General features: G+C 50.8%; 1 protein-coding gene across 2 annotated transcripts in view; it reads left to right on the forward strand.

The window, feature by feature from the left end:
* Window positions 1-22,835, forward strand: part of CENPE (centromere protein E) — a 1,911,253-nt gene that overhangs the window by 1,498,149 nt on the left and 390,269 nt on the right. For both annotated transcript variants that reach the window (XM_085641421.1, XM_085641422.1), the window contains one exon: window positions 4,362-4,571. In XM_085641421.1, the coding sequence (XP_085497547.1) occupies window positions 4,362-4,571 (210 nt within the window). The remainder of the gene's footprint in view (window positions 1-4,361; window positions 4,572-22,835) is intronic.

Raw genomic sequence — 22,835 nt, forward strand, 5'->3', positions numbered from 1 at the left:
ATCAGTAAAATTTCCGCTAACTATAACATGTCTGAAACCTATGGTTTTTTCAGTGAATTTGCAAGGTTTTTTAAATGCTAATTCCTAACTATAACGTGTGTGAAACCTATGGTTTTTTCAGTGAATTTGTACGTTTTTTTAAATGCTAAGTTACTTTACGCCATTCGTGGCGTGCACGCCCACTTAACGCAGTTCGTTCCGTGCGCGCACACCGTGCGCACATGGAGGACATATTATGCGCTTCCTTGTGATAGGTAATCTGTTAAATTTAATTTGTAAGTGATGACAATAATATGCCATGCACAGAGTGTTTTTTTTTTTCTTAAAATTTTTAGCGTAAGCGCACCGTACGCGTACGGTAAGCGTAATCGGCGAAATTTTCAAAAAATAAAAATTTACCGTTTTTGGCCTTTGAGGACTCAACTAACATGGCTATGTGCAGGGCGCTGTCTAAACAGCCCCTTTATATGTTTTTTGCCTTTATTTACAGCCCCCCCCTCAGAGTGCGAGAGAGAAAATGGCGGCCGCCGCTTCCTGGTTTCGACCGATTCGAATGTTTACTTAGATGTAACAGCCAATCAGAATCGCGCTCGCGCACGCCACCGTACGCGTACGGTAAGCTTACGGTAAGCGTACCGTAAGCTGGCTCAGATATATATATTGATTTAAAGGCTATTTTCTCAGAATCTACTGAACAGATTTACACCAGACCTACAAAAGGCACTTCCTTGACCTGAGGACTACCTCTCTGCCAAATTTCTAGTAATTCTGTTCAGCCGTTCGGGCTGTAGCCCTGTCTAAAGGTCCTATGGAAAAATGCATGGGAAAAACGCGTTTTGGGACCCCCCTTTTATCTCAGCCCCCGCTTGACGAATCCCCCCGAGACTTTCAGGGTAGGAGCGGAGCGTAGCGCCCCACCTATTTTGAGAAATTTGCGAGGATTCGTCGACCGGCGCCAAAGTTATTCAAAATAGAATGTTGCGGATTTCCTATGGAAAAGGGGTCATAACTATAACTACCTACTGGCGACCGCCAGTAGGTAATATGTGTGTGTGTGTATATATTTATAAATTCACTGAAAAAAAACGTAGGTTTCAGGGGTGTTCTAGTTAGATGGACATTTCCCTCGTACAAAACCCTATAAATTCCCCTGTTATAGTTAGTTCAGCTAACTATAACTCGCGCCCCCGCAATGCACAGCTGATGACGTCACATATTACCTCACTCATGACATGGTCAGTGACATCACTGATGACATCACTGATGACATCTCAAATGACATCACTGATGACGTCATCCAGTGACTGTGTGTTTCTGTAAAGTTTAAATATGTTTTATATATTTATAGTGAAAGGCCTGTGGAAGAAGGAGTGGGTGTACAAGTGAGTGAATGGATGATTTTCTAGGTGCGTAACTGACTATAAGTGAGTCATTAAATGTATATTACTGCAGACTAGTGACTAAACTGTGTGAATGTCTGTTTGTGTCTGTGTGTTGCTGTATAAGTGGCTGCATGGTTTTGTAAATAGCTATATGAGTGTCTATATGGGTTATTGATTGGTTGTCTGAGTATCTGTATGGGTGCCTGAGTGTTTGTGTGCGTAGGCTGTGTGTCACTATGTGCATAGATGTGTGAGTGGTTGATTCTATGGTGCATGGTTTTAAGAGTGCAACTGTGATGGGCTGTATGGTTGGGTGAGTGTATGTATGAGTGTGTTAGTGATTGAATGTATATCTCAGTTGTACATGTGTCAGTAACTACATATGTGAAAGGCAGTATATATGTGTGTATGAGTATATAAGTGGGTATATGTGAGAGTGTGTGATTGTGAGAGTGGCTGTATGGATGAGTGTGTGCTTGTATCAATGATTGTATAAGAGCGTAAGAATGTGGTACTATTTTTATGAGTAAGTGAACTTGAGTGTGTATAACTGCATAGGTGAGTAACTGGGAGTGTAATTAATTATTTGCATGACTGACTAGGTGTGAGAGTACCTCTATGGATGATTGGTGGTGTGTGAGTGTCTATGTAGGTGTATAAATGCATATGATAGTCTTGTACGGAGTGACTAAGTATGAGTGACTGTACAGGTGAATGAGTGGAGGTGTATGTAGACCTAAGAGTTAATAAGTGGGTATGTAGTTATTGGTATTGGAGTATCTATGGTTTTGAGAATGGGCGTCTGAAATTTTGAGTCGGTGTATCAACGGTTAAATTAGGGTGTGAGAAGATGCAGTAATTTATCACATGGATGACGACATCAGTGATGTCATCAGTGATGTAATTTGAGATGTCATCAGTGATGTCACTGACCATGTCATGAGTGATGTAATATGTGACGTCATCAGCAGTGCATTGCGGGGGCACGAGTTATAGTTAGCTGAACTAACTATAACAGGGGAATTTCAATGGTTTTTCACGAGTGAAATGTCCAGCTAACTATAACATTTGTGAAACCTATGGTTTTTTAAGTGAATTTGCAAGGTTTTTTAAATGCTAATTCCTAACTATAACGTGTGTGAAACCTATGGTTTTTTCAGTGAATTTGTACGGTTTTTTAAATGCTAAGTTATTTATTTATTTTTTTAAGGTTTTTCATCGTGCGCGTACCATTCGCGCACGGTACGCATCGCGCACTGCGTGCCCACGTTACGCAGTTGGCGGAATTTTTCCGTTTCTACCGTACGCGCACGCTACGCGTACTCCGCGATTTTTCGCAAAAAAATTAAAGGAAATTTTGGCCCTTGGGGGTCCTTCTGGGACCCCCTGACAAAGGCTAGGGGGTCAGGAACTGTCCACCCTGCCCCCTTTTCACGTTCTCCACCTTTGTTTTTCACCCCCTCAGACTGCGAGAGACAAAATGGCGTCCGACACTTCCTGGTTTCGACCGATTCGAATGTTTACTAAGATCTAACAACCAATCAGAATCGCGCACGGCAGCGTGCGTGTACGGTAAGTTTTACCGTACGCGCACGGAGCGCGCTTATAGATATATATATATGCTTTTAAATGCTATTTTCTCAGGAAATACTGAACAGATTTACACCAGACCTGCAAAAGGCACATCCCTGACCTGAGGACTACCTCTCTGCCAAATTTCAAGTAATTCTGTTCAGCCGTTCGGGCTGTAGCTTGGACTAAAGGTCCTATGGAAAAATGCATGGGGAAAACCCGTTTTGGGACCCCCCCCCTTTTTCTCAGCCCCCGCTTGACGAATCCCCCCGAGACTTTCAGGGAAGGAGCGGAGCGCCCCACCTATTTTGAAAATTTCGCGAGGATTCGTCAATCGGCGCCAAAGTTATTCCAAATAGAATGTTGCGGATTTCCTATGGAAACACGATCCTAACTATAACTATCTACTGGCGACTGCCAGTAGATAATATATATATATATGTGTGTATATATATATATGTGTATATATATATATATATATATATATATATGTGTGTGTGTGTGTGTATATATACACACACTCACATACGTACATATAAGACTGTGTTCGGACGTTCGTGACTTCTAGTAATTTGAAGGTGATGCATAATTAATATTTGTATAAATTGAAGTTATAACTATAACTTTGCAATTTTTAATGTTTGTATTTTAAGATGGTTTTGTATAGAAAAAATACATAAGCTATTTCTAACTATAAATTATCGTTAACTTTTTGGTTTTTTTCATTGTATGTTAATGATTTTTATTTTATTAATAAAAATGTTTCAAATTGGAGTGTGGATTGTCATTGTGTGGAGTGTCATAAAATAGAGTGTAGTTCAGTGCAGTGAAGGAGAGTGACTTAAAGTCTAGTTTCGTAGAGTGGAGTGATGTAGCGTACAGTGGAATAAAGTGTTATACAGTGAAGTGGCATGTCGTATCGTGGCGTATCAGAGTGGAGCGGCATGTTATACAGTGCAGTGGTGTATCAAACAGAGTTGTGTGTCTTCGACTGGAGTGTGGTGGAGTGGTGTCATCGAGTAGAGTGTAGCAGAGTGTTTTAGAGTTTGGTGGCCGAGAGCAGAGTAGAGTGGCTATAGTTTAGTGTTGTTGAGTGTAGTGTAGTAGAGTGGCAGAGTCTCATATAGTGTAGTGCTGTACAGTGGCGTATCAATATTTGTGAGAACACAGTGCATGGTAGAGTGGTGAGTTATAATTAGTGTAGTCTGGTTCTCAAGCTGAAAATAGAGTGTAACGAGGTTCGCTACTTACAATGATTTTAAGTTGGTGGACAAACTGTAAATGAGTTATAACTATCACTTTAAAATGGTTTTAAAGTTTGCTTTTCATTTCTTGTGATAAAAATATGTTCATGGTTTCCTTGATTTTATTGATGACTGTTATAATTGCTTTATCCTTAAAAAATAGCAACTTGAAATGGATTTGTCCGAAATTGAAAAAGGTATCGAAAGTGTCTTGCCTGATCTACAACAGGAAGTGAAGTCTAGAAATGAATTCATGGAATGGCTTCATTCATGCAGTGAAACTACCTATGATGCTACTAAGCTTAATACAGGACTACAAGAGGAAAATAAGCGGCTTGTGCAGTTTATTCTACTTCAAAATGAAAAACTAAAGGTATACTAAACTCATTTGTACACTTGAGCAATTACTTGCATTTAAAATATGTTCCATGTATACTTGGCTGGCCTTTTTTCTAAAAATGAAATATTGACCTTGTGAGAAGTTGGCCTGATGTATGATGTCAATAGTTCTAGTGTACACCTTATATCAGTCCACACAACCCTTATGGTGATTGGTTGTAAAGTCAACCTTATAGACCAGCTATCCTAGTGGTAGCATGGACAAGAGCAGTCTTAGGCTAAACTCTGTATGGCATGTGAAGCCAGCTGTTATACCATTTGTAACCCCTTGAATACCAAATGAAAGGACACCACAACAGATATATATATAAAATAAAGTGTATTTATTCTAGTCAAACTTTATGAGACTAGAGGTAAGTACAACACAGTCTTATTCAAGCATACATTAAGTCACACAGGTAAGTAATACAGTTAGGCCCTAGGGGCCACGCAAACCATATACTAAAGAAGTGGTATAAGGACCACTGTCACGGAAATAGGATAGGCCTAGGCCTAGGGAATCGCTGGGGCTACACTACACTAGCAACAGTTAGGAAGTGGGAGGCCCACGGGATTCAGGTGCAGAGTGGAAACCCTCACGCGTAATGCGTAAAAGTCGATAGAATTACTAGCAGTTAGAAATTAACAGTTTAAGGACACTTCTGAAGCAGCTAGAGAGTCGAGACTCGGAAACTAGACCTTAGGATGGTCACTACCCTTGTGAGCACCGAAGTACCCAAGTTACCTAGCCCACAGGCTGCGGGTGCATAGGGGTGAACTTGCGTCGGGTTTCGTCGTGGACTTCTATGGATGCCTGAAGGAAAGTTGCTGACAGGCAGTCAGTGAAGAGTGTCCGGTGGATCCCAAGGCTGGGATCAAGTAGACAGGATACCTGCAAGCAGAAGGGACAGAGTCAAGGTCACTAGCCAGTGACCACGTGGAACCAGGAAGGAACCAGGCGATGTCGTGAAGATTGCAGGTGAAGGGTGAAGCTTGTCGCTGCAGCCACGGGTACCAGGAGGCGTCGAGGACGACCAGGACCAGGAGGCGAGCTGTCCCACGAAGGCTCTTGCTGTCGGCGGCGTCGAAGTCGAACTAGGACTCACCAAGCCTTGGCAAGCGGAACCCACGAAGAACGGAGGACTTGCTTCTGGTGCAGACCAGGAAGGTCTGGGATGCTTCTCTTTTGCAAAGAAGCGGGAGCCAGTCTGGAGGAGCCAAACCAGCAGTGAAGATTTCAAGGTGTGTCGTCACAAAGGCCGCTAGCCAACGGGCAAGCAACCGGACCGACACGGCAAGCAGGAAAATGCAGAAGGGCCCCACGCAGGACTCGTGGAGTGTGGGGGGCTGATCTTCGGTGCAGATGGTGCTTGGGGTTGGGGCTTCTCAATCCCCGGTGCACAACTTCGAGGGTGCCTCAGAAGCTGCGCTGGAAGATACTCGCCACTTTTCCCAGATAGCCGGTCCCACGTCTCTCGTCGCCTCCACGGATCTCAGCTCGGCTGTGGATGTGGATCAGGGTCGGAGAAGTCTGGAAGTCAAGGCTCTGGTCGGGCTCTGCAGTCGGTCCCTCGTAGAACTTCAGCAAAGCAAAGGGTAGTCTCTTGATGGTGCCTGTTTGCACAGGGTAGCCACTCCTTGGCCACAAGGGAGATTCTTCAGTCTTCTTCTTTCGTCGAATGTCGAAGGTCCAGAGTTTCTGTTCAAGTTGCAGGTTCAGGATAGTCTAATCTCCTGGGGCCCAGCTACCACTCTTATAGTAATCTGGGGGGCTGGGTTGCCTGCTAGGTCACGCCTTATGGGTGGGACCTGGGAGGGGGGTGGTTACACCCCCTTCCCTTTGTCCAGTTTTGCGCCAGGACTGGGGCTGGAGTGCCCCAGCACCGGTTTGAACTGGACTATGCATGGAGCACCTTGTGTGCCCCAGGCAGTGTCTCGTTTCATTCATCCCTCCCTGCCCCAATACACTAAGGACTGTCTGGGGTGGTGCTCGCACCTCCCAAGGCAGGAAGCCTATTGTCCAAGCCTCCCTTGCCAGGATCACTCCCAGCAGCAGGAGGTCAGACTTGTGTCGTGGCAGCAGCATCCATTTTGTGATGCTGGGGCTCTGGTTAACTTTAACCGGGTAAGTAGGTTACAACATGTCTTCTCCCTCTAGAAGGGAGGGATAATATCCTCCTCCCCAGAAATGGGATGGGGGTATTATTCCAAAGTGTTAGACACCTTACACGACATAAGTAAAGCGAGATCCTGTTTGGGTTTATTGAAGTAGTGTGCTTAGTGTTTGTGGGTAATTACTCTTAAGAATTTAGAAGACATTTTTCCAAATAAACATGCACATTGATCATATGGCATTCATCAGAATGATTTGTGCATCAGGGACATCATTGCTGAAATATCTAACCGGCCACTTAAACATGTTTGCAGATTGTTTGACAAAATTGTAAATGTACTTGACCACTTCAAAATAATCCTTACCCAAATGCATCAACATTATCACACATAACTTGTTTGGTGTAAACTTCCCTTAAAAATAGCTTGGTGTTTTTGAGGTGGCTAAGCACCAAAGATATTGCAGTTAGTGTTAAAGTCATTTGTTGCATTTTGTTAGACCCGTGCTATATACATCTCTTCACTCACTCCAGTTTTTTGCCTTTCTGTTTTAGAAAAGTGTTCAATTTACCCAAGACCCAACCCTATTAATACACATGTGGGAGCATTCTGGGTCTGATATGCCTGCCTGTTGATTCTTTTTTCCTCATTTATGTTCCCAATGGTGATAGGGGAACTTTACTTTTTGTAGTTCCTAGCATATTTTATAAAAGAACATCTGTTGATGAGAAGTGACATAAATGTTGTCCTGATGCCAGCTCCAATGTTAATGTCTCTTTTCTCATGCCCTTGTTAATGTGAGGTATGTAATAATAATAATAATAATACTGTCATTTGTAGAGCGCGAACAACTACCTCCTAAGAGGTGTCCCGGCGCTGTAGCAACTAGTGGTGTACAGGGCAGCCTGCGTTAAACAGAGAGTCCAAGGAATTAGTCCTGATTGAACAGCCAAGTTTTGGCTGCTTTCCTAAAAATGGTTTCAGAGGTGATTTGTCGCAAAGCGTTTGGCAAGGCGTTCCAAAGCATGGCAGCCCTGAGTGAAAAGGATCTGCCCCACTAACAGGGCTTTCCTAACTTGTGGGGTGCACAACAGGTTCAAGGAACCTGATCGGAGAGAACAAGTCTGCTTATATGCGCCACGCCTCTTCTTCAGATAGCAGGGGCAGGGTCTGTGGAATGCCTGAAAGTCTAGGGTTAGGGCCTTAAATTTTATTCTGTTGGTTACTGGCAGCCAATGCAGTTCCCTGAGATGCGGAGAGATATGCTGCTTAAATGGGACACGTTTAATCAGTCTTACAGCCGCATTCTGGACCACCTGTAATTTCTTGATCTGGTGTGCTGGGAGGCCTAAATACAGGCTATTCGCGTAATCCAGACGAGAGGATTTATATCTAGTGGACGTCTGGAGACTACCCAATAGCACAGTCGGGGATTTAACATACTGTCCCAATGTCAACCGGTCCTTTTCTAGGATGTTCTTTTTTAACTCCACAAAAGTCTGATGGATGCTTCTAACACAGAATCCTCAAATTTAGTATAGCCACAGGCTCTAGACTGGATCGGGAAGATTTTTAAGCATAGACTATGTGTGCCGATAGGTGGCGTTGAGCATCTCTGTGTCAACCCCGCTCCTCCCCGAAAGTGACGGATGGCGCCACATATAAGTGCCACTCGAGCATGCTGACATCCGTTCCTTTCCTTCCATACCATTGTGCCTGGATCCGAAGCGCCTAACTTTTCATTATCAGTTGAAGAGTTTTTCCTCCTCAAAACATTCTTTGCCAGTGTGCAAAGAAACATATCCCTTCCTAAAACTACATGGTTTTTAGCATTGTGGGGACAGTGGCAAGCAAATATCTGTGACAGATCCCCAAGAAGTGTGTTTTGTGTGTTTAAACCATGACTGGAAGTTGTGTGAGGGGTATGTCCTGATGCACTCAAAGGTAATCGGGAATCACAAAGCCAAGCTGTACAGCACTGAGCGCAGCAGGAAGTTGCGTAAAGCTCGCTCATATTAGAGAACAAGGGCCCATTCCCACTCTCAGAGCCAATACCTCGACAGGTTGTTGTCTGAATCCGAGTCTTCGGGTAAGTCCAAATGTAAAAAGAAGTAAAAGCGATCCAAGCAAACCACGACCCAGCCCCGTCACACTCTGTATCAGACGCCAATGTGCCTCTCCGCCTCCATTCGGTCCACTATTGAGGAGCCTATTCTACAGTTGGTCCCGATGCACCCCAAATGTCTAGGTCCTTTGGCGATGCTACTCCAGATTGAGGCATTAAAGGAGGCTATGCTCCACATCTTCAGCACTTTACCTGCTCTCTCTGGTGCCCTTTCAGACCCCATGGATCTGTGGAGGCCTCCATTCAACTTACTGCCAGTGACTCCACCCTCTGCGCTGTCTGCGCCTCCGGAAACCACTTCGGTTTTAGGTATGACTCCAGGTTCAGACTCCATGCCTGACACCACGTTCCGTCTGGTTCCTGTCAATCTGAAAGGAACACGTTCATTAGATTCCTCACCTTAGAATATCCCCAGGCGTCCGGCTGGATCCGGAAAGATTTTCGTCAGCAATACCCTTGCGCGTCGCTAGGCGTCGTTAGCGGCGCCGCATCCGTCATCGGCGTCATGCTCCCGGATGACGTCGTCGGAGTACTTAGACGTCGCCCTTGAGCGCTGACGTCAGTTCTTCTTTTTTCCGCGCCAGACAGCGCTGATCAGGGAAGAGCATACCCTTTTAGTAACTTTTTGACTAAACTTTTTTGAACTCCAGGGCCAGATGTCTCAGGACTGGGCAGACGAGCTGGGGGATGCCAGTGGTCTTGATACCTCCCCTGACACTGGCTTCATCTCTCCTCCGACCGTGGCTTCGAAGGAAGCTGCTGCATTTTCTGTGGTGCTGCGCAAGGCGGCCAAAGCCCTTGGGCTGGAGCTACCTGCTGTGGCCGTGAGGACTAACCTCCTCACTGAAGTGCTCCAACCATCAGCAAGCTCTTCTGCTGCAGTTTAATGAAGCACTGGTTAACGTTCTGAAGGGCACCTGGTCCAAGCCCTCCACAGTACCTCCTGTGGACCGGACGTGGCCCGGCGCCACCGCCCTGCACCGGGCAACCCCAGTTTTCTGTCCATGCACCCCATGCCCGAGAGCCTGGTTATCCAGGCCTCTACTTCCCAGACCTCCTTCCCGTCCGCTCCCCTGGAATGGGAATCCAAGAGACTAGAACAGTTTAGTAAGAAGCTGTTCTCCTCCCTTAGTTTGGGATTGCGGGCTATTAACACCGCTTGTCTTTTGGACCGTTACTCCCACTCCCTGTGGGATACGGTGGAGGACGTGCTGCCCCAGTGTCCGGAGGAGGCCCGGACTCTGCTCGCCCAGGCTCTTGCCGAGGGGCCGGATGCAGTGCGGCATGCAATCCGATGTTGACTGGACACTACGGACTCACTGGGTAGGGCAATGTCGACCACGGTGGCGCTTCGTCGCCACGCCTGGCTGCGGTCCACGAGTTTTTCTGGGGATGTCCAGAGCACCCTCATAGACATGCCCTTCGATGGCAGTCGCCTTTTTGGCGACAAAGCGGACAGTGCACTAGAGCGCATTAAGGGATCCAGGGCTATGGCCAAGTCCTTGGGCCTCTCGGCCCCGTGCCCGCAAACTTCCGCTATTCGCCCCTTTCGTGGCCAAGGAAGGGGCGCCCACTCACGTCCGCCTAGCCACAGGCCGCAGAACCAACCTCCACGCGGTCGTCGACGTGGATTCCACCGAGGCGATACATTGGGACAATGTGCCGGTCCGTCCACATCTACCCCAGCAGCATCCGCCTCAAAGCCCTCCTAGTCCGTGCTTTCAGGCCCATTCCACGCCAGTGGGAGGCAGAGTTCGCCATCACCTGCTCCACTGGCGTTCCATCATGTCGGACAGGTGGGTGCTGCAAATCGTCCGAAGGGGCTACTCCGTCCCCTTCGAGGCGACCCCTCAAGCCATGCCACCGCAGTACCACCGCATGTCGGGAGATCACTTGAATCTTCTACTGGAGGAAGTTACGGCCCTCTTGGCCAAGGGTGCCATCGAGCGCGTTCCTGGTCCAGAAGTAGGTCGTGGTTGTTATTCCCACTACTTTCTGGTTCCCAAGAAGGGCAAAGGGGGCCTACGCCCTATCTAGGACATCAGGAGCGTCAACGCCTTCCTCCGGAAGGAGAAGTTCAAGATGCTCACCTTAGCTCAGGTTCTGGCTGCCCTAGACCCTGGAGACTGGATGGTAGCGTTGGACTTGCAGGATGCTTATTTCCACATCCCCGTCCTGCCGGCCCACCGGCATTACCTGCGGTTCACGGTGGGCCAAGAGCATTTTCAGTTTACCATGCTCCCCTTCGGCTTCACCAGTGCCCCTCGGTGTTCATGAAAGTGATGGCGGTGGTCGCAGCTCATCTGCGCAGATTGGGGGTTCCAGTCTTCCCCTATCTCAACGACTGGTTGCTGAAGGCGGGCTCGCCCCAGGCAGTCGTCTCCCACCTCCAGACTATGGCCGACCTCTTGCATTTGCTGGGGTTCTCCATCAATGTGCCGAAGTCTCATCTGAGTCCCTCCCAGAAGCTCCTCTTCATCGGAGCTGTTCTGGACTCTGCGCAGTTCCGGGCCTATCCTCCGCAACAGCAGGTCCGGGATATTCAGGCTCTGATTCCCATCTTTCGGCCTCTATCCCGGGTTTCGGTCAGGTTGGTGCTGCGGCTTCTGGGTCTGATGGCCTCCCGCATCACGCCAGATGGCGAAGGCGGGCTCTGCAGTGGGACCTGAAGTTTCAGTGGGCCCAGCATCGGGGCAACCTGTCAGACCATGTCTTGATCTCGGAGGGCACTGCACGACAGTTGCAGTGATGGCTCACGGACCGCGATTGGGTCAGTGGCAGATCCCTACCCCAACCGGAGTACGTGGTAGTGACGGATGCGTCCCTCCTGGGATGGGGGAGCCACATGGGAGAGGCACAGATCGGAGGCCTCTGGTCTCCGGCGGAGTCCCGGCTCCATATCAACCTTCTGGAGCTGAGGGCGATCCGACTTGCACTGAAGGCATTCCTTCCCACTGTCCGGGCAAGTGTAGTGCAGGTGTTCATGGACAACACCACCGCCATGTGGTATTGCAACAAACAGGGCGGGGTGGGGTCGTGGACCCTTTGTCAGGAGGCTCTGCGCCTCTAGACATGGCTGGAACATCAGGGCATCACCCTGGTGGTTCAACATCTGGCGGGCTCTCTGAACGCCAGAGCAGACGAACTCAGCCGCCGGTGCATGATGGATCACGAATGGCGTCTAAACTCTGACGTGGCGCAAGGCCTCTTTCGGCAGTGGGGTGAGCCTTGGTTAGATCTATTCGCCACCGAAGAGAACGCGCAATGTCAGCAGTTCTGCGCGTTGGAGTTTCCAAGGCGGCACTCGCTCGGGGGCGCCTTTCGTCACGAGTGGAGTTGCGGTCTGTTGTACGCCTTTCCGCCTATACCACTTCTGCCCAGAGTGCTGAAGAAGATCAGGCGCGACCAGGCCCGAGTCAACCTGGTCGCTCCGGATTGGGCACGAAGATACTGGTATCCCGAGCTACTCAGTCTGACGATCGCCCCCCCCCCCCCCCCCCCCCCCCCCCCCCACAGATACGACTGCCTCTTCAGGAGGACCTTCTGTCGCAGCAGCAGGGGACGGTCCTCCACCCGAACCTGTCCAGTCTCCACCTCCATGCGTGGAGATTGAGCGGCAGCAGTTGATGCCATTTGACTTGCCTCGCCTCCTGAAGTCTGTGATGTTATTCTGACAGCCAGGCGTCCCTCCACAAAATCGTTATACGCCTGCAGGTGGAACAAATTTGTGGCATGGTGCACAGCAAAGGCTGTGGATCCACTTTCCGCCCCTCTTTCTGAGGTTCTCCTCTTTCTCCTTTCCCTGGCCCAGCAGGGCTCTGCTCTGGGCTCCCTCAAGGGATATCTTTCAGCTATTTCTGCTTTCTTACGGCTTCCTGATCAGCCTTCTCTTTTCAAATCCCCTGTTGTTTCCCGATTCTTTAAGGGCATTACTCACATGTTTTCTCCTGTCCCTTTCGTAATGCCTCAGTGGGATTTGAACCTTGTCTTGATCTTTCTGATGTGCCCTCCCTTTGAGCCACTTCATAATTGTCCCCTTCGTCGTCTCACTCTTAAGACTGCTTTCCTGGTTGCCATCACCTCTGCTAGACGGGTGAGTGAGCTCCAGGCTCTCTCTTCTAAACCTCCTTTTCTTTCTGTCCATCTGGACAAAGTTGTTCTCAGGACTCGTCCTTCCTTTCTCCCTAAGGTGGTAACTGCCTTTCACATCGGGCAGTCTGTTACGTTGCCCACCTTCTTTCCGCCTCCGCATCCCTCGAAAGAGGAAGAGAGGCTCCACCGTCTGGACCCAAAACGGGCGCTGTCCTCTTTGTTGGCTACGTGGGCGCTAAGAAGGGGCGGGTGGTGTACAAGCGTACCATCTCTCAGTGGGTCGTTTTGTGTATCAAGGCCTGTTACTCCTTAGCTAAAAAGGAACCTCCTGTAGGGCTGTGGGCCCATTCTACTCGGGCCACAGCGGCGACAACTGCCCTGGGCCGGGGAGTCCCCTTGCAGGACATTTGTCAGGCAGCAACGTGGGCTTCGCTGCACATGTTTGCCAAACATTATTGCCTGGACAGCCAAGTCCGGAGAGACGGCTTCTTTGGCCATTCTGTTCTCCAGGACTTTCTGGTGTGATCTTGGTTCGCAGACCCACCACTGGGTTTGATATTGCTGGGGTATCTATTCTAAGGTGAGGAATCTAACTAACGTGTTTCTTTCAGATGAACAAGTTACTTACCTTCGGTAACGATATATCTGTAAGAAACATTAGTTAGTTAGATTCCTCACCTCCCCACCCATCCTCCCCGTTCTGCGAACCAATATCTAGGGTTGAGGTTATCCCTTTCAGGGCCTTAGAATTTTTTGGCACCAGTGTCGGTCTCTTGCATGGCTCTGCGTTCCTGGCGCGGAAAGCTATGTACAAGAACTGATGTCAGCGCGCGAGGGCAGCGTCTAAGTACTTCGATGTCATCCCGGCGCACGACGACGGACGCGGAGCCACAGACGACGCCTAGCGACGCGCAAGGGTATTGCTGACGAAAATCTTTCCGTATCCAACCTGATGCCTGGGGATATTCTAAGGTGAGAAATCTAACTAATGTTTCTTATTGATATATCGTTACTGAAGGTAGGTAACTTGTTCTTCAAAGCCAGCACTTGCCAACATCAGAGGAGGACTTCAATATCATGTTCTGATGGGTACTTCTAACCTCAGAATCTTCACCTTCAGAATATCTTGAGACACCCGACTGGTTCAGGGAGATTTTTAAGCATAGCCCCTGTGCACCATTAAGGTGGCATTGTGTGATTCTACTTCGCCCCAGAAGTGACGGCTGGAAAAGCATCTAGGTACCACCCAAGCAAGCTAACTTTGGTTCCTTTCTTTCTATGCTTTGGTAGGCTGATCTAGGTCCTACTTTTTTCTGGTTAGTTTTCAAGCTCTTTCCAAATTGTATTTATCGGTGTGCAAGGGAACATGTCTCCTCCTAAAACTGCAACGTTTAAGCCTTGTAGGGGCTGTCACAAGCAACTGTCTGTGACAGCTCTCCATGAGGTGTGTAGGAAGCTGGCTCTGTATATACTATACGGTAGGAAAGTAGGATTTGCGTTCATGGTTACCCCCACATTTAGCTGGTGTCAGTATGTTTCTTTGACTAGTCTGAGTGGAATCCTGCTAATCAGGACCCCAGTCACTGTGCTTCCCAGGCAAAGTGAGCTAAAGAATGATGATTGATTCAACCCAGATCTGTGACTGCGGGTGAGTGTCTGAAAAGTTTCAGCACTCCGTCCATCACTGTGTTTGCAACCTTCAGTAAGTAAACAGAGGCTGATCTAAGAGGTGTTCTACGCGAATAAAGAAACGCTAATGATCATCCTATGCATAATGCAGATAGATTTGAACTGAATCCGACGTTCCACTGGGACCCAGTGGAGGTCTCCAAGTGCCCTAGGGACTGACTGATGCTTGGGTGTATCTGTAAGAAGTCGAACTGCTGTATTCTGCTCCGTTTGCAACCTTTTGATCACCTAACATGGTGAACTAAGGTACAGGGTGGACAACAGGATGTGGGAGCACACCGCTGACCTCTCAGACAAGGTTCGCCCCTGGCATTCTGAGAAATGCAGTATCTTGTAGCTCGCTCTGATATTTTCGAGGGTTTCACCAAGGTTGGTGCAGGTACAGGGTGGTCCCATAATCCAGGTGTGCCAGCACTAAAGCCTGTATAATTACTTATCTGGCTGTGAGAGGAAGGAGCATAAGAACCTTCCTTGGAAGTCTCAGAATGCCATAGCAACTAGCAGAGATTTTTTTTTAGCTTTTTGGTCCTTCGTGAGATTAGGTTCTAGCCACATCTACAGATTTTTTATCGAGCCTTCGGGGGTCGGCAGTTTGCTCAGACCAACTGGTAAGGGACTTTGGACGTTACTACGGAAGTTTTTGTCCAGCAGCATAACTTGGTTTTGTCCTCGTTCAGTTTTCTAGTTTACAGCCAGCCATCCAGCTGGCTACTTCCTGGAGGCAAAGGGTCAGTGATAAGTGACAGGAAATACGTTCAGGGGAGAGTGACATGATCAAGTGGGTGTCATCAGCCTACAAGACCAATGACCACCCGAACAATTGCACACTGTGGGCAAGGGGAAGCGGGTACAAACTTAAAAGGGTGGGGCTCAGGGAGTCACCCCACAGTGAAGGTATTTCTCCCTGCAGTATTATTGTCCTTTATCTGAATGAAACACGTTAGTTAGATTCCTCACCTTAGAATATCCCCAGGCGTCAGGCTGGATCCGGAAAGATTTTTCATCAGCAATACCGCTTGCGCGTCGCTAGGCGTCGTCTGCAGCTCCGCGTCAGTCGTCGGCGTCGTGCGCCGGAATGACGTCGTCGGAGTACTTAGACGCCACCCTCGCGCGCTGACGTCAGTTCTTCTTTTTTCCGCGCCAGACAGCGCCGATCCGGGAAGAGCTTACCCCTTAGTCACTTTTTGACTAAACTTTTTTGACTCTTTTTGGTCTTCTGTCGACTTGACTCTGGTGCCGGTAGGATGCCTGGTTTTAAGGCCTGTGACTCCTGTCATCGACTGATGTCGGTGACGGACCACCATCGCCGGTGCCTTTACTGCCTGGGGCCCGACCACGATGCGGAGTCCTGCCTCGACTGTCAGGCCTTGACCTCGAAGGCTAGGCGGGAGCTTCTCGAGCTTCGGCACTCGGCTCCGTGCCGTTCCCGGTCCAGGAGGAGGTCCAAGGACCGGTCGCGGAGCCGCAGTCACCATCATCGCTCGTCGGGCTCGAAGTCTTCGGGTAAGTCGAAGCGCTCGAAGAAGTCCAAAAGGCGACACCGCTCTTCGGAATCCCCTCGCCGGTCGCGCAACTCGGTCGAGGGTCAGGGTGGTCCCACCCCCGCAGCTCCGTCGGAGCCGCAGGAGCCGCATCCGTCTCCATACCCGCTGGTCCCTGGGACTGACACGACTCCGGCGGAGATCAGCGCCTTCCTCTCGGCCATGAGCGGCCTGGCTCCGCCGTCGACGCCTGCCGGCGCGCCTTCGGGCCCCGTGGGCTCGACTGGGCGACCTCGCGAGCCGGCGGCTCCGGCCCCGGCGCCGTCGACGACTTAGGTCCAGACACCACAGGTCCCCGAGGGATCCAGGCCTGGATATCTGCCGGCGCCGGTCGACCTCACGACGCCTCCTCCACCGGCGCCAACACCGGTTCCACCCCCGGTGCCATCCCCGGACGACGCCGTTTCCCGGTTTAGCCCCAGTCCGGCGCCGGTGCGGCGCCGCTCGATGCCGCATCCGATGCCGATGCATGAGCATTTCATCTACCGCCCGTCTCCGGTTATTCCTCCTGTTTATCAGGAATCGGATGACGGGGGCGACAGGGCGGGGTATGAGGACCCTATGGCCAGACAGGCCGACCTTTCACAGGACTGGGCAGACGAACTGGGGGATGCCAGTGGTCTGGACACCTCCCCGGACGCTGGTTTCATCTCTCCGACTGTGGCCTCTGAGTAAGGTGCAGCTTTTTCAGTGGTGCTGCGCAAGGCGGCTGATGCCCTTGGGCTGGAGTTGCCTGCTGTGGCCGTGAGGACTAACGTCCTCACAGAAGTGCTACAACCGTCAGCAAGCTCCACAGAGCCTCTGCTGCAGTTCAATGAGGCACTCGTAGACGTTCTGCAGGGCACCTGGTCCAAGCCCTCCACAGTACCTCCTGTGGATCGGAACGTGGCCCGGCGCCACTGCCCTGCTCCTGGCGACCCCAGTTTTCTGTCCCAACACCCCACTCCCGAGTGTCTGGTTATCCAGGCCTCGACTTACCAATCCTCATTCCCGTCCGTTCCTCCGGATCGGGAATCCAAGAGGCTGGAACAGTTCGGAAAGAAGCTATTCTCTTCCCTGAGTATGGGTCTGCGGTCCTTGAATACCGCTTGCCTCTTGGACCGTTATTCCCTCTCTCTGTGGGATGCGGTGGAGGACGTGCTGCCCCTGTGTCCGGAGGAGGCCCGGTCACGGCTCACCCAGGCGCTGGCTGATGGGCGAGATGCAGCACGGCATGCCATACGGTGTGGACTAGACACCACGGACTCGCTGGGGCGGGCAATTTCGACCACGGTGGCGCTTCGTCGTCACGCCTGGCTACGGTCCACGTCTTTCTCTGGGGATGTCCAGAGTACCCTCATGGATATGCCCTTTGATGGCACTCGCCTTGTTGGCGAGAAGGTGGATAGTGCGCTGGCTCGTTTCAAGGACTCCCGGGCTACGGCCAAGTCCTTGGGTCTCTCGGCCCCGTGGCCGCAAACTACCGCCTTTCGTCCCTTCCGTGGCCAAGGAAGGGGCGCCTCCTCACGTCCACCTAGCCACCGGCCGCAGAACCAACCTGCATGCGGTTGCGGACGTGGATTCCGCCGAGGCGGTACTGAAGGACAACGTGCCGGTCAGTCCACATCCACCCCGGCAGCATCGCCTCAAAGCCCTCCTAGTCCGAGCTGTCATGGCCATTCCACGCCAGTGGGCGGCAGAGTTCGCCATCACCTGCTCCATTGGCGTTCCACCACGTCGGACAGGTGGGTGCTGCAAATCGTCCGAAGGGGCTACTCCCTCCCCTTCGAGACGACCCCTTCAGCCATGCCACCACAGTACCAACGCATGTCGGGGAATCACTTGAATCTTCTCTGGGAGGAAGTTACGGCCCTCTTGGCCAAAGAGGCCGTCGAGCGCGTTCCTGGTCCAGAAGTAGGTCGTGGTTGCTATTCCCACTACTTTCTGGTTCCCAAGAAGGGCAAAGGGGGCCTACGCCCTATCTTGGACCTCAGGAGCGTCAACGCCTTCCTCCGGAAGGAACGGTTCAAGATGCTAACTTTAGCTCAGGGTCTGGCTGCCCTAGACCCAGGAGACTGGATGGTAGCGTTGGACTTGCAGGACGCTAATTTTCACATCCCCGTCCTGCCTGCCCACCGGCGTTACCTGCGGTTCACGGTGGGTCAGGAGCATTTTCACTTCACCGTGCTCCCCTTCGGCCTCACCAGTGCCCCTCGGGTGTTCACGAAAGTGATGGCGGTGGTCGCAGCTCATCTGCGCAGATCGGGGGTTCCAGTCTTCTCCTATCTCGACGACTGGCTGTTGAAGGCGGGCTCGCCCCAGGCAGTCGTCTCCCACCTCCAGACTACGGCCGACCTCCTGCATTTGCTGGGGTTCTCCATCAATGTGCGGAAGTCACACCTGAGACCCTCCCAGAAGCTCCTCTTCATCGGAGCGGTTCTAGATTCGGCGCAGTTCCGGGCCTATCCTCCGGAGCAGCAGGTCCGGGATATTCAGGCTCTGATTCCCATCTTTCGGCCTCTATTCTGGGTTTCGATCAGGTTGGTGCTGCGGCTTCTGGGGCTGATGGCCTCCTGCATCCTGTTGGTGCATTATGCCAGGTGGCAAATGCGGGCTCTGCAGTGGGACCTGTAGTTTCAGTGGGCCCAGCATCGTGGCAATCTGTCCGACCATGTCTTGATCTCGGAGGGCACTGCGAAGCAGTTGCAGTGGTGGCTCACGAACCGCGATTGGGTCAGCGGCAGATCCCTCTCCCTACCCCAACCGGAGCACGTAGTAGTGACGGATGCGTCCCTCCTGGGATGGGGGGGCCACATGGGGGAGGCGGAGATCAGAGGACTCTGGTCTCCGGCGGACACTCTGCTCCATATCAACCTTTTGGAGCTGAGAGCGATCCGACTTGCACTGAAGGCATTCCTTCCCGTTGTCCGGGGAAGTGTGGTGCAGGTGTTCACGGACAACACCACCGCCATGTGGTATTGCAACAAACGGGGCGGGGTGGGGTCGTGGACCCTTTGTCAGGAGGCTCTACGCCTCTGGACATGGCTGGAACACCAGGGCATCACCCTGGTGGTTCAACATCTGGCGGGCTCTCTGAACGTCAGAGCAGACGAACTCAGCCACCAGTGCATGATGGATCACGAATGGCGTCTAAATTCGGACGTGGCGCAAGGCCTCTTTTGGCAGTGGGGAGAGCCTTGGTTAGATCTATTCGCCACCGAAGAGAACGCGCAATGAGCGCAGTTCTGCGCGTTGGAGTTTCCAAGGCGGCACTCGCTCGGGGACGCCTTTCGTCACGAATGGAGTTGCGGTCTGTTGTACGCCTTTCCGCCTATACCACTTCTGCCCAGAGTGCTGAAGAAGATCAGGCGCGACCGGGCCCAAGTCATCTTAGTGGCTCCGGATTGGGCACGAAGGTTCTGGTATCCCGAGCTACTCAGTATGTCAATCGATCCTCCGACACGCCTGCCTCTTCGGGAGGACCTTCTGTTGCAGCAGCAGGGGACGGTTCTCCACCCGAACCTGTCCAGTCTCCACCTCCATACGTGGAGATTGAGCGGCGACAGTTGATGCCATTTAACTTGCCTCCTGAAGTCTGTGACGTTATGCTGGCAGCCAGGCATCCCTCCACTAAAACGGTATACGCCTGCAGGTGGAACAAATTTGTGGCATGGTGCACAGCAAAGGCTGTGGATCCCCTTTCCGCCCCTCTTTCTGAAGTTCTCCTCTTTCTTCTCTTTCTGTTCATCCGGACAAGGTTGTCCTCCAGACTCTTTCTTCCAAAAGTGGTATCTCCCTTTCACATCGGGCATTCTGTCACCTTGCTCACCCTCTTTCCGCCTCCGCATCCTTCGAAAGAGGAAGAGAGGCTCCACCGTCTGGACCCAAAACAGGCGCTGTCCTTTTATTTGGACCGCACCAAGCAGTTCCGGGTGGACGACCAGCTTTTTGTTGGATACGTGGGTGCTAAGAAGGGAAGGGCAGTACACAAGCGGACCATCTCACGGTGGGTCGTAATGTGTATAAAGGCTTGTTACTCCTTCGCTAAAAAGGACCCTCTTGTAGAGCTGAGAGCCCATTCCACCCGGGCCACAGCGGCTACTACTTCCCTGGGACGGGGAGTCCCTTTGCAGGACATCTGTCAGGCAGCAATGTGGGCCTCGCTGCACACGTTTGCCAAGCATTATTGCCTGGACAGCCAAGTCCGGAGAGATGGCTTCTTTGTCCGTTCTGTTCTGCAGGACTTTCTGGTGTGATCTTGGTTCGCAGACCCACCACGGGGGTTGGTATTGCTGGGGTATCTATTCTAAGGTGAGGAAATGTGTTTCCTTGTGTTTTTTCTTACAGATGGATTCACAACGCAAGACAGATTACTAAATCCGTCTTTCATACAAGGAGTAGCTACTCTACCCTTGTCTATAAATAAAACAGAATAGGGAATTCCCCCTTCTGTATCCCAGGGTGGTCTCATTTGCCCTGAAGAAAGTCCTGGACCTTTATGGCCACGGTGGACTGAAACATGTTGGCACTAGGGTCATAGGACCATAATATTCCTATATATACCCCTACTCATATTATTTTTAATCAACCCAGACAGACCCAAAAATAAAGGGAAACCGGGGATCTGCCTGAGGTTTTTTATCTTATAGCCTCCCTGGTCTACAACTTCTTCAAAGCGCTCCCAACACTGTGGTTGAGCCCACCCCGACTTTTAGGCGTCGGGGTGACCCGATGATGAAGCATGACACCACTAGGGTGTGTGAGGGTACTAAAATTAAAAGGAATTGCTTCCTTGCTCACCTAGTGGTGAAGTTATAAGTTCCCCAGCTCATCTGTTAAATCCATCTATAGGTAATGTTAATGACCACGGTATGGTCAGTTGGAGTAAAATTATTGTGTAACTAACTGAGGAATCTAACTAACGTATTTCTTTCAGATGAACAAGTTACTTACCTTCGGTAACGATGTATCTGTAAGAAACATTAGTTAGATTCCTCACCGACCCACTAATCCTCCCCGTTCTGCGAACCGACATCTAGGGTTAAGGCTATCCTTTCTAGGGCTCTAGATTTTTTGGCACCAGTGTCGGTCTCTTGCATGGCTCTGCGTTCCTGGTGTGGAAAGCTATGTACAAGAACGGACGTCAGCGCGCGAGGGCGGCGTCTATGTACTCCGATGACGTCATTCCAACGCAGACGACGGACGCGGAGCCGCAGACGACGCCTAGCGACGCCAAGGGGTATTGCTGACAAAAAATCTTTCCGGATCCAGCCTGATGCCTGGGGATATTCTAAGGTGAGGAATCTAACTAATGTTTCTTACAGATATATCGTTACCGAAGGAAAGTAACTTGTTCGTTACATCCTCATGCTGCTTTACTGTCTTTTGATGTCTTCCACTCTTGCAGCATTACCATATTGTCCCCTTTTTCCTCCGCTTTCTCCTTTTGTTGCAACACTGTCTTCTGCCTCCCCTCTTTCTGCAGCACAGTATTATCCTATCTTCACTGTGCCCTCTCGCTGCAATATTGTACTGTCCAATCTCCTCTCCTCGCCTCGGTTTCCCCTCTTTCAAGCAGTGTATGTCCTGTCTTTTCTGCCTCTCTCACCCATTTGTTTCACCAGTGCATGGTCCCGGGTCTGTTTTCCTTGCACCATGTCCTCAGTTTACCCCCACTCCCTCGTTCAATCTGCAGTGCATTATCTTCAGCCTCCTTTTTTAGGTCTCGCCTACGCAGCGCACATACGTTGCTTAGGAGGACCTTTAGCCGTCGTTCAGCTCTTTTTCAAAGCACATACTCGTGCTTGTGACGGCATACACCTTGCGGGAGCACGCAGCGGCGCGCCACAAGCACGAGTATGTGCTTTGAAAAAGAGCAAACTGCTCTCTTCGCATGCAGCGGCGGGCACACGCACGCGCGTGTGTGTGCGCACCACTCCACTCCTCTTCCGTTCCTCCTTCTCTCTTTTCAATTCCGTTTCCCTTGTAACGCCATAACCCTCACTCTTTCAAAACACCTCTCCCCCTTAACCCTGATCTCCCGCCCCTCTTCTCTCTTCCTGATCTTGCTTCTCTCATTTTCGCCGTGTTTTTTTCTTCTTCATATATACCTGTCCATTCTGTTCCTAGAGTTCTCGCACTCACTTTCAGCCCCACCGCCTTCCCCTCCCCAACCTCCCTCCACCCTCACTCTCGTAGGCCTCAGCCCGTCTCCCTTTTCTTTCTCTCAATTACTATCAGTGCCCCCCACCCCGTACAGTATGTTCTCTGCTTCAATCACTCTCCCGTTTCTGCCATATGTTCGGTGCCCGATTCCGTTTCCCTTGTACCACCGTAACCCCCACTCTTTCAAAAGACCTCTCCCCCTTAACCCTGATCTCCCGCCCCTCTTCTCTCTTCTCGATCTTGCTTCTCTCATTTTCGCCATGTTTTTTTCTTCTTCAAATATACCTCTCCCTCTCCATTCTGTTTCTAGAGTTCTCGCGCTCACTTTCAGCCCCACTGTCTTCACCTCCCCAACCTCCCTCCACCCTCTCTCTCGCAGGCCTCAGCCCGTCTCCCTTTTCTTTCTCTCAATTACTACCAGTGCCCCGCCACCCCCGTACTGTATGTTCTCTGTTCAATCTCTCTCCCGTTTCTGCCATCTGTTCTGTGCCCAGATCTCACTCTGCCCTCCCTCTCCCTGTCTGACTCTGAAAAATGTCACCCTTTCCCATTCCAG

Source organism: Triturus cristatus, chromosome 2_2 (assembly GCF_964204655.1).
Source record: "Triturus cristatus chromosome 2_2, aTriCri1.1, whole genome shotgun sequence".
NCBI lineage: Eukaryota > Metazoa > Chordata > Amphibia > Caudata > Salamandridae > Triturus > Triturus cristatus.